Source organism: Glycine soja, chromosome 4 (assembly GCF_004193775.1).
Source record: "Glycine soja cultivar W05 chromosome 4, ASM419377v2, whole genome shotgun sequence".
Lineage (NCBI taxonomy): Eukaryota > Viridiplantae > Streptophyta > Magnoliopsida > Fabales > Fabaceae > Glycine > Glycine soja.
In genome coordinates this window covers 9,786,748-9,797,951 of record NC_041005.1, presented here as the reverse complement: position 1 = coordinate 9,797,951, position 11,204 = coordinate 9,786,748, and the positions used below count along the sequence as shown (strand labels likewise).

The 11,204-nt window shown below is 39.6% G+C and overlaps 1 protein-coding gene across 1 annotated transcript; it reads right to left on the bottom strand.

Moving 5' to 3' along the window:
* Window positions 1-9,852: 9,852 nt before the first annotated feature.
* Window positions 9,853-10,398, bottom strand: LOC114410530 (uncharacterized protein Mb2253c-like). Its single transcript, XM_028374515.1, has one exon. It carries the CDS (start codon window positions 10,396-10,398, stop codon window positions 9,853-9,855), a length of 546 nt encoding a protein of 181 aa, XP_028230316.1.
* Window positions 10,399-11,204: the final 806 nt, after the last annotated feature.

The window sequence follows — 11,204 nt, the reverse complement described above, 5'->3', positions numbered from 1 at the left end:
CCTTTATAAGAAGAAAAGAGATTACTGATGGTAGAAGAATGAGATGAAGATGTGCAAAACAACAAAAAGGACCCCTAAGGGTGTATAGATCGAATTCAAAACCTTAAAATAAATACTAATCGGATGATAAACAAAGAACACCAAACAAAGAACAATGTTGAAATCGATTACGGTCGCGATTCGGTAGCGCCTCAGCCTCGTTTTTCTCTTCTTTCTTCTCCTTCACTCTGATTTTCACTGAAACCTTTCAATGTTTGAAAGATGGACCCTTTCTTCAGCCCCCCTCATGCCTACTTATAGGAAATTAGGGGGTTTGGTGGATCTACAGCTCGCCCAAGCGAATTGTTGCTTCAACCTGAAGTAACCTTGCTCGCCCAGGTGAGCTGGTTACTTCACCCCTAAGCTATTTGGGGGCCTAGGCGAGCCAGGGGTCAGGAAAAGCTTAAAATGACATTGAAGTCTTGAAATCTAAATAAGACGTTGAAGTCTTAATGATCGAGGTCGTACCCGAATCAAATAAACATTAAAATGTAGTAACTAGGAAGTGATCCTAGGTCATTTCCCAACGAGCAATGATAAACCAAATGTTCATAATATACTTGCAGTAACAGTAACAATTGGGGGGGGGTTGTGTTTGTTTTGTGAATTTAAGAACAAGCAGATTGGAATATGAAATTAATAGAATTAAAAACGTCTTGTTTCCTATGATTCAGAAGCTATTCTCTTATCCTAGGTTGTGAGGATTTCACCCCTAGCAGTTAACCACTTAATCCAACCCTAATTTAATTTACTAAGCGAAAATCAACTTAGGGTTATCAATATGTGATTAAGCAAAACATACACCAATTAACCCCTTGTTCATTAAGCACGAACGTAATTTAAGCACAGAGGCAATTAATCGAACACGAAGCGTGCACAGATTAACAGAACGCATGTGGGTTAATTGGTGAAGGGAAAACCGATAAGAGAGCAACATTAAAAACAAAACCTCAAAGAGAATTACGCTTCATCCTCAGAGGGAAACAACACTAGAAATTTAGTCTTCCATAAGTTCAACAAAAGCAGAAAACATAAATGAAACTAGAAGCAGAAACGTAAATGAAGCTAAAAGCAGAAAATGCAAATGAAGCTAATGGCAGAAAACAAAAATGAAGCTAAAGGCAGAAGAAGGAACAGAAACGAAATTGCATTCATGTGAACAGTAATACAAAACTCCAAAACGTAAAACCCTAAAACTCCTCAATAATAGCATAACAGAATAGCCTGCACGAATCCTAAGGCTGCTATTTATAAGGGTCACTCAAAGTTATTGGGCCTGATTACATTATTTTGGCCTAAAACGAAATAAAAATACTAAATAAAAACTGAACGCAATAAAATGAAATTAGACGAAATCTAATAAAATTGTCTTCTCTCTTCAAGTCCATTCTGGCTCAGCCCAATTGCTTATAATTATCCTAAAATTGAATTAAAAACACCAAATTAGTCAAGTGGGCCTAATTGATAAAACTGAATAATAAACTTGACAATTAGAGTTAATCAGTAATTAAATTGGTGACAAAAAGGGTTAAGAAATAGGAGAAAATAATGACACATCACTTAACAAGAGACATTGAAGTCTTTGAAATGTAAAGAAGACATTGAAGTCTTGACAAGAGACATTGAAGTCTTTGAAATGTAAAGAAGACGTTGAAGTCTTGACAAAATACATTGATAGTCTTTGAAATGTAAAGGGCAGAAGACATTCAAGTCCCTGCAAGACAAAAGAATTTGATAGTCTTTGAAATGTAAAGGTAGAAGACATTGAAGTCTCTGCAAGACAAAAGACTTTGATAGTCTTTGAAATGTAAAAAAGACGTTGAAGTCTTGACTAAAGACATTGAAAGTCTTTGAAATGTAAAAGGCAGAAGACATTGAAGTCCCTGCAAGACAAAAGACTTTGATAGTCTTTGAAATGTAAAGGATAAAGACATTGAAGTCTCTGCAAGACAAAAGACTTTGATAGTCTACAAAAGACTTTGATGGTCTTTGAAATGTAAAGGCAGAAGACATTGAAGTCTCTGCAAGACAAAAGACTTTGATAGTCTTTGAAATGTAAAGGCAGAAGACATTGAAGTCTCTGCAAGACAAAAGACTTTGATAGTCTTTGAAATGTAAAGGTAAAAGACATTGAAGTCTCTACAAGACAAAAGACTTTGATAGTCTTTGAAATGTAAAGGCAGAAGACATTGAAGTCTCTACAAGACAAAAGACTTTGATAGTCTTTGAAATGTAAAGAAGACGTTGAAGTCTTGACAAAAGACAATGATAGTCCTTGAAATGTAAAGGGCAGAAGACATTGAAGTCTCTGCAAGACAAAATACTTTGATAGTCTTTGAAATCTTTCACTAAAACGTGTACACGCTTAGCAAAGAAACAAACCCTCAAACTGATCAGAACAACATACATTTTTTTGAAGAAAAACAATGTGACTAATGGGAAATGAGAACATGTAGATAGAATTTCTCATGACCGAAAATGAGATTTAAGACATTAGCATTTCGTTTCTAAAAGAACATTAGAAGAAACATTGGGTCCAACCGAATAGAGGAAAACCGCTCAAGGTGTATGGCGTTTCACACAGGCGAGTGTTTCATCCTAATTCCAAACCACAGATGTCATAAATTGACTTTGCAAGTCATTTCCCATCAAATCAAAGATAATATACATAATCATCATGGATCAATAGGACTTTATAAGGTCGGATTTTGGTAGGAAATTTTGGCTTTGGTTGTTTGGCCTTTCCCCTTCCTTTTTCCTTTCCTCTTTTGTTTGGAGCGGAACAGGAGAGTAGACACAAAGATTTGGTTAGTAACTAGAGCAGGCGATCACTTTACACGCCCCCCCTCCCCCCCCCGTGTCTTAACCAACTTACTATTGCTTTTCTCCCCTTTTTTTCCCGACAATTATACACATTGTTCAAACATCGTCTGGTCCAAAGAACTTATTTTTCTTTTCTATTTTCCTTTGCTCTTCTTCTATCTTTGATTGATTGATTGATTCTTTCTCTTTCTTTTTCTTTTGCTTTCTTTCTTTGTTGTTTTTGTTCTTTGTGTTTTTCTTTTGCTCTTTTTTTTTTGTTTGGACAAACACCTCTAACCCAAGATAATAGAAGCTTTGCTTGGAAGACCCCCCATGCTCTCTCATCCTAGGGTTAGGTTGGAAATTTCCATCCAAGGTCAAGGTTATGGCAAAAGGTCGATGTTTGGCTCAAAAGGCCTACAAATGGTTGAACATAATGCATATCGGGACATCTGTTTGGCCAATGGATCAGAAAGAAGGGAATGCCTAAATCATTTCCATGAAATGTATATTATGATAATTAGATATTCATGCAAAATCAATCAGAGTACATATACATGCGGGCACTCAAATATAAGGCTCTGTGGCCATGCAAACACTAAGGGTTAGGGTTCGTTTTCACATCCAGGCCAAACCAGTGTTTCAACGATTGCTCTTTTATCAAGTCACACAAAACATCCGAGTCGATTTTGGCATTTAGGAAAGTCTTTCGTTGTTTTCACCCTCTAGGTGCACATTTCTTTTTTTTTCAAAAAAGAAAAAACCTTTCGTGTTTTGATCCATGAATTTTCCAAAGAAAACCGGTGATCATTTATTTTTAAAAGCATGTTAGTTTTAGGTTTTTTTTTAGAAAAATTTTCAATCCTAGGAAAAGTTATAACCCGAGACCGTACTTATTAAAGGGACAAAGGGCGTGTGAAAGAAAAGAAACCATACATAAATCCCCTTTTTTTTGCTTAGTTTTTTTCTTGTTTCAAACAAACCATCACAATGAAATAACATGACAACATACTGGAAGCGATAAAATAAAGATGAGTTCCCTCATAATGAAATAACATGACAACATATTGGAAATGATAAAATAAAGACAAGTTCCATCATAATGAAATAACAAACAAAATACTGAAAGTTGTAGAAGCAAGCTTCATGATGTTGAATCAAGATTGATTCAAGGAGTTTTGATGATAACAAAGATGATGACAAAAAGCCCAAGAGAATGAGTTCAAGATTGAATCAAGAACACTTCAAGAATCAAGAGGAAATTTGATTTCAAGAATCAAGTTTCAAGATTCAAGTTTCAAGAATCAAGAATCAAGAATAATCAAGTTGAAGATTCAAGAATCAAGAAGAGACTCAATCAAGATAAGTACTAAAAAGTTTTTTCAAAACATTGAGTAGCACATGAATTTTTCACAAAACCTTTTACCAAAGAGTTTTTGCTCTCTGGTAATCCATTACCAGTTTATTGTAATCGATTACCAGTAGCAAAGATTGTTTTCAAAAAGCTTTCAACTGAATTTACAACATTCCAATTGATTTCAAAATGGTGTAATCGATTACAATGATTTGGTAATCGATTACTAGTGTGTTATAACGTTGAAATTCTAATTCAAATGTGAAGGGTCACATCCTTTCACAAAAATGCTTTGTGTAATTGATTACAATGATTTGGTAATCGATTACCAATGATAAGTTTTGAATAAAAATCAAAAGATGTAACTCTTCCAATGGTTTTCAAGTTTTTCTAAAAGTTATAACTCTTCTAATGGTTTTCTTGACCAGACATGAAGAGTCTATAAAAGCAAAACCTTAAATTGCATTTTAAATACATTAAAGACATTGATTACAATCTTTTACATCCTTTGAATCTCTTTGAACATCCTCTTGAATTTCTTCTTCTTCTTCCTTTGCCAAAAGCTCTCTAAAGTTTTCTGGTTTTCCAAACCATGAAAACAAAAGTGTGTTATTCATCTTTTTCATTCCCTTCTCCCTTTGCCAAAAAGAATTTGCCAAGGACTAACCACCTGAATTCTTTTTGTGTCTCTCTTCTCCCTTTTCCAAAATAACAAAGGACTAACCGCCTGAATTCTTTTGTGTCTCCCTTCTCCCTTGTCAAAGAATTCAAAATGACACAGTCTGAGAATTCTTTTGATTCTTCCCTTTCCCATAAACAAAAGATTTCAAAGGACTAACCGCCTGAGAATTCTTTTGTTTCCCGAGTCACAAAGTTTCAAAGGACTAACCGCTGGAGAACTTTGTCTTAACACATTGGAGGGTACATCCTTTGTGGTACAAGTAGAGGGTACATCTACTTGGGTTGTTGTGACTGAGAACAAGAGAGGGTACATCTCTTGTGGATCAGTTCTAGTGGAGGGTACATCCACTAGGTTGTTCAAAGAGAACAAGGAAGGGTACATCCCTTGTGGATCTTTACTTGTAAAAGGATTTTTACAAGGTTAAAAAGAAATCTCAAGGACCGCAGGTCGCTTGGGGACTGGATGTAGGCACGGGTTGTTGTCGAACCAGTATAAAACTCTTGTGTTTGTTTTCTTTTTCCCTACACTTTTAATTTCCGCTGTGCACTTTAATTACCACGTTTACTTTTGGTTAAGTTTATATTTCTGTTCTTTACTTTCTTAACAATATAGTAAAAGCCTAAGAAGGGCAAATTTTAATTAGTAAAGGTCATTAATAATTAATTCAACCCCCCTTCTTAATTATTCCGAGGCCACTTGATCCAACAAAAGTGATAATTAAAATAAAGACGAGTTCACAATTTTAAGCGATCCTGGTCAAGCGGCTCGGCCTCCTAAAAGGAAGAAGTCCATCACATAGGCCACGTCATCGTCTTCCTGAGCCCCATCTTCATCTCCTGGGGCCTCTGTGGGTCCTGCCCCTACCTGAAAACTGGGCATGTCTCCAGGCCATGCGACCGTGGCCCCGAACCGCTCGGGAGTAGGCCATGGGTAAGGACTGGGGTCCTGGCGCTGCTGATGCATGGTATACTGATAAAAGCTCTCATTCAACTGCACTTGGCCCCTATGATTGGCCTTCTGCTAGTCATCCAAATGCCGCATGTAGAGTTCCATCCTCTGCATGTGAGCAGAGATGGACTCTAGAGATGGTTGCTACTATAGAGGTAGCGGTGGTGCATCTGTGGCTGGCTGCTACTGCTGGTCCTGCCCCAGCTGTTGTGCCTGCCTTGGCATGCAGTACTTTTCTATGAAGGACTTGTTAATGGGAGGCCGGATGAGCTTCGTGGGTGTAACTGGCACCCTATAGAACTGGCAGAGACCTGTGATCAAGGCCAAAAATCCCAGTGCTCTGTTGGACTTTTTCAGGTCCACTGGATGTCTTGGAGGCGCGATCCCTGCAAATTGTTAAATGGCATCCGAGATTAGCTGGGCCATATGAATACTGACCTGGGTCAAGATGGCGTAGACCAGTTGGCATTTTGGTAGGGGAAGATCAGAATTATGATCGCTAGGAAAAATGTTGCTGAGGAGCAGCGTCATCCAAATTTGTGTCAAGGTGGTCATGCTAGTGCGCATGATCTGCACCCGTCTTCCTGTCACACTGCATGCAAAGTCCTATCCCGGAACGCACAACAGCTGGCTTATGGCCTCCTCGTCAAATCCCGAAGTCTGGCTCCTCTTTTCACTAAACTCGCAACGTTGTCCCTCTTCCAGGACCAATGGATGCCCCAAGAACTGATTAATGGTATCTTCATCAAAGGGGACCCATTGGCCTCGCACTCAAGAGCGCTTATCCCTGACTCCTTCCTCTGTGGGCCATGCATTAGCATAGAATTCCATGACTATTTCTGGGTCATATTTAGCCATGGGCCCTGTGAGTTGAGTCTATTGCCTCTTGGAAACTTCCTCCTGGAACTTAGTGTATTCTCCCTCTCTCAGTCTGACCCGTCTCTCCTTGAGGAAAGACCAACTCTTGATTGCTTCAAAGCGACGTTGGTGTTCCTCACTTCGGAACCGATGTCCGTCAAATTCTATGTCCACTTGTGGAGCAGCACTGGATCCTTCTCCCGTGGCGTCCTTCCTTGCCCTCTTAGAGAAAATCTTCTTTGGAGCCATTGCGTGCAAAGACACATCCATAAAAAGTTAGTTTGCATGAAATGCACAACCATTATTTCATTTATCTTAAGCAAGCAAAAGCCAACCAATTTTAGGCGACATGTCTTTATTTGCTAATTGCAAGTGTTACTGTGCAACTAATTAAAACAAATCACACACCAGTACATATTATTATTATTATTATTATTATTATCATTATTATTATTATTATTATTATTTTTGAAAAACATTCTACAGCTACTTAGATGCATAGTGTCTATCATAGTGTAGCAAGCTCAACCAATAATTTGGCTAATTCCACCCAATCACTTTCACATATTTATGTAATTCATGTATTTTGCATTCAAAACAAGGTCTAGATTTCTAAGCCTAGCTCATGCTCTTGGCATTTTGATCTAACAACCTAAGTTTCTCATACATTCTAAATGATGGTTGTACATGCATAAACTCATTTCCCACTTAAATTCCACAACAATACATGAAATGGTCATTGAGGCATTTTATCGAACGGTTGGTAGGCGCATGTTTTTTACTCATGTAATCATGAGGAATGGAGAACAATATGACATGCCAATCTACAATAGGATCAAGGATAGGCCTAGGGCCATCCATTGCAGCCCCTAATCAAGCATTCAAGTCATGGATTCACAAACAATTTATCTCACAAACATTGCAAAGATCATAACAAATAAAGCACCATGATACCACAAGGAAAAGGTAAAAATTGAATGGAGATGGTACTTACTTGTTGTGAGATGAAAGGAATGCAAAAAAATGAAACCAAAAGTGCACAAAGGGATCTTGGGGGCTGCTGCCAATGGTGACTCCCGTAAGCTCTTGGTGGAGGTTTTGATTTTGGGGAAGAATGGGGTGAAAATGGCTTCATCCCTCCCCTTTTATGTTTTTCACGACAATCATGCTCGCCCAGGCGAGCTAATTTTTTAATTTAATTTTTTTTTTGCAAAAAAATCCTTTGCGAAGTGGTGTTATTCATTGTTATATTTTCTTTCTTAAAATCCTATAATTGCATATAAACTTAGGCGAATTCAGGATATAGTTCAAGAAAATGGACAAGTATGAAATAGGAAATTAAAGAGCAAAGTTAGAGATACTAGGCTGCCTCCTAGGAGCTCTTCTTTAACGTCTTTAGCCAGGCACGGGGTGATGATTGATCGATCATGGGCCTAGCACCTGTTCGTACTTGCCCCTAAGCTTGGACAAAGAAAGTGTCATTATGCAAACAAGGTGAAACAATACTGCAAGATACTTGTATTACCTATCATTTGCCCTTAGTGCTTACCCAAATTGGTGTGGTGTTGACCATCACTCAAAATGACTGTTTATTCATCTTCCGATTTGCAGGATCCCGGATGACAAGATGCAAATGCATGCATGTTTAGGATTGAATGTTAAATGTAACAATTAAACAGGTGTTATCATGTTCAATTTTACTTTAATGCTTATGACAACCCGTTGACTGAGCCAAATGGCTCCAGATTTAGTAAGCAAGATCGAGAGTGTATGTTCTTAAAGACAATAAAAAGTAAAGGACACAATACTAGAGGTAGAGATGCAAATCATTAACCCACATTTATTAATGTTGCAATTATGGTTTACAAAAGATTTCAAGACTTGGAGATTCCAATGAGTCCTTGAGGATGGTCAGACATTGAGCCTTCTAATTGCCCCAGCCATTATGCGTAATACCGCTTGAGGATATCGAAGTTCATAGGCGAAGGCAGCTCTTCGTCATCCATGTTTGTAAGCAACAATGCTCCTCCTGAAAAAGCCTTCTTCACAACAAATGGTCCTTCATAATTCGGGGCCCATTTCCCTCTGTGGTTCTTTTGAGCCTGCGATACTTTCTTTAGGACAAGATCCCCATCGCTGAACTTATGTGGGTGCACCCTCTTGTCAAAAGCATTCTTCACTCTGCTTTGATGCAGTCACCCATGACTCATGGCGGCCAATCTCTTACCCTCGATAAGATTCAACTGATTAAAGTGTGCTTGGGCCCATTCTGATTCTTCCAACCCCGACTCGACTAGGATTCTCAAAGAAGGAACCTCCACCTCAAACGGGAGCATAGCCTCCATCCGTATACCAAAGAGAAAGGGATAGCTCCAGTAGATGTGCACACCGAAGTTCAATAACCATGCAATGCAAATGGGAGCATCTCGTGCCAATCCTCGTATGACACGGTCATCTTTTGAACTATCTTCTTGATATTTTTATTAGCAGCCTCAACCGCCCCATTCATCTTAGGCCTATAAGGCGTGGAATTATGGTGATGGATTTTGAAATCCTTACACATTTCCTTCATCATCTTGTTGTTCAGATTGGTGGCATTATCAGTGATGATTTTCCTGGGCAACCCATATCGGCAAATTATCTCCTTTTTGATGAATCTAATCACCACACTCCTAGTCACACTAGCATATGAAACTTCTTCGACCCATTTGGTGAAGTAGTCAATGGCGACTAAGATGAAGCGATGTCCGTTTGAAGCCTTAGACTCAATGGCTCCGATCACGTTTATGCCCTACATAGAGAATGGCCAAGGTGCTGCCAAGACGTTCAAAGGTATGTGTGGAGCATTAACATTATCGGCGAAGGCCTGACACTTATGGCATTTCCTCACATGGGTGTAGAAATCGCTCTCCATAGTGAGCCAATAATACCCCGCTCTCAGCATTTTTTGGGCCATGGCATGTCCACTGGCATGCATTCCAAAGGATCCTTCATGCACCTCTATCAGCATTTGCTCGGCCTCTCTGGCATCCACACATCGAAGCAGTACCATGTCATGGTTCCTCTTGCATAAGATATTCCCACTCAAGAAAAAGCCGGTCGCCAACCTTTGCAACGTCCTTTTGTCGTTGTTAGAGGCCTCAAGCAGGTATTCCTTGTCTTCGATGTATCATTTGATATCGAAGTACCAAGGCTTACCATCCTTCTCTTCTTCTATTAAGCAGCAATGTGCAGACTTGCCACAACATCTGAATTCGATGTACGACAAATCTCCGTGTGGGCTTAGTTGGAACATGGACGCTAGAGTGGCGAGGGCGTCGACCATCTGATTTTCCTCTCTAGGATTATGATGAAAAGATATTTCATCAAAGAATTCTGTCAACTTCCTGATGTAAGCTTGGTAAGGCACCAATTTATGGTCTCTTGTCTCCCATTCACCCTTCATTTGGTGAATTACCAAAGCCGAGTCCCCGTATACCTTGAGCAACTTGACCTTGAAGTCGATTGCCGCTTGGATCCCAAGGGCACACGCCTCATGCTCAGCTATGTTGTTTGTGTAGTCAAAACCCAACTTAGCCGTGAAAGGTATATATTGTTCGTCCGAGGAAACCAATACTGCCCCAACTTCATGGCCTAGTGGATTAGACGCGTCGTCTAACCACACGATCCATTTGTCCTTGTCTTTATCCTCTACTTCCTCCTCAAACAAGGTCATGATGTCCTCATCAGGGAATTATGGATGCATAGGCTGATAGTCATTGATGAACTGTTGAGCCTGGTAATCTACCAAGGCACTCCCTTTTATTGCCTTCTGAGTGACATACACAATATCAAACTCCGACAACAGAACCTGCCACCGAGCGATCCGTCCAGTGAGAGCGGGCTTTTCAAAGATGTACTTGACTGGATCCATTTTGGATACCAACCAAGTGGTGTAATTCAACATGTACTGCCTTAGACGATGAGTTGCCCACACCAAGGCACAACACGTCCTTTCTAGCAAAGAATAGTTCATTTCGTAGGCTGTGAACTTCTTGCTCAATTAATAGACAACTTGTTCCCTTTTTCCGGACTCATTATGTTGTCCAAGCACACACCCTATTAACACGTCTAACACAGTCATATATGGGATAAGGGGTCTTCCGGGCACCGGTGGCACGAGCACAGGAGGATTCATGAGGCACCGTTTAATCCTTTCGAATGCCACTTGACAATCATCGTCCCATTAGACGGACTGGTGGCGCAGGCATTTCAAGGATGGCCTTTACCTTGTCTGGGTCAACCTCTATTCCTTTCTGACTCACGATAAAATCGAGCAACTTTCTGGATTTGACCCCGAAAGTACACTTTGCGGGATTCAGCCTTAATCGGTATTTACACAGCCGCTTGAACAACTTTCGCAAGTTGACAAGGTATTCCTCCTCGATCTTTGATTTAGCGATCATGTCATCCACATAGACTTCGATCTCTTTATGCATCATGTCATGGAATAACGCCACCATAGCCTGTTGGTAAGTTGCC

Bases quoted from the DNA above. Each gene is read 5' to 3' on its own strand.
- LOC114410530 (XM_028374515.1), bottom strand. From the start codon at position 10,398: ATGACCTTGTTTGAGGAGGAAGTAGAGGATAAAGACAAGGACAAATGG.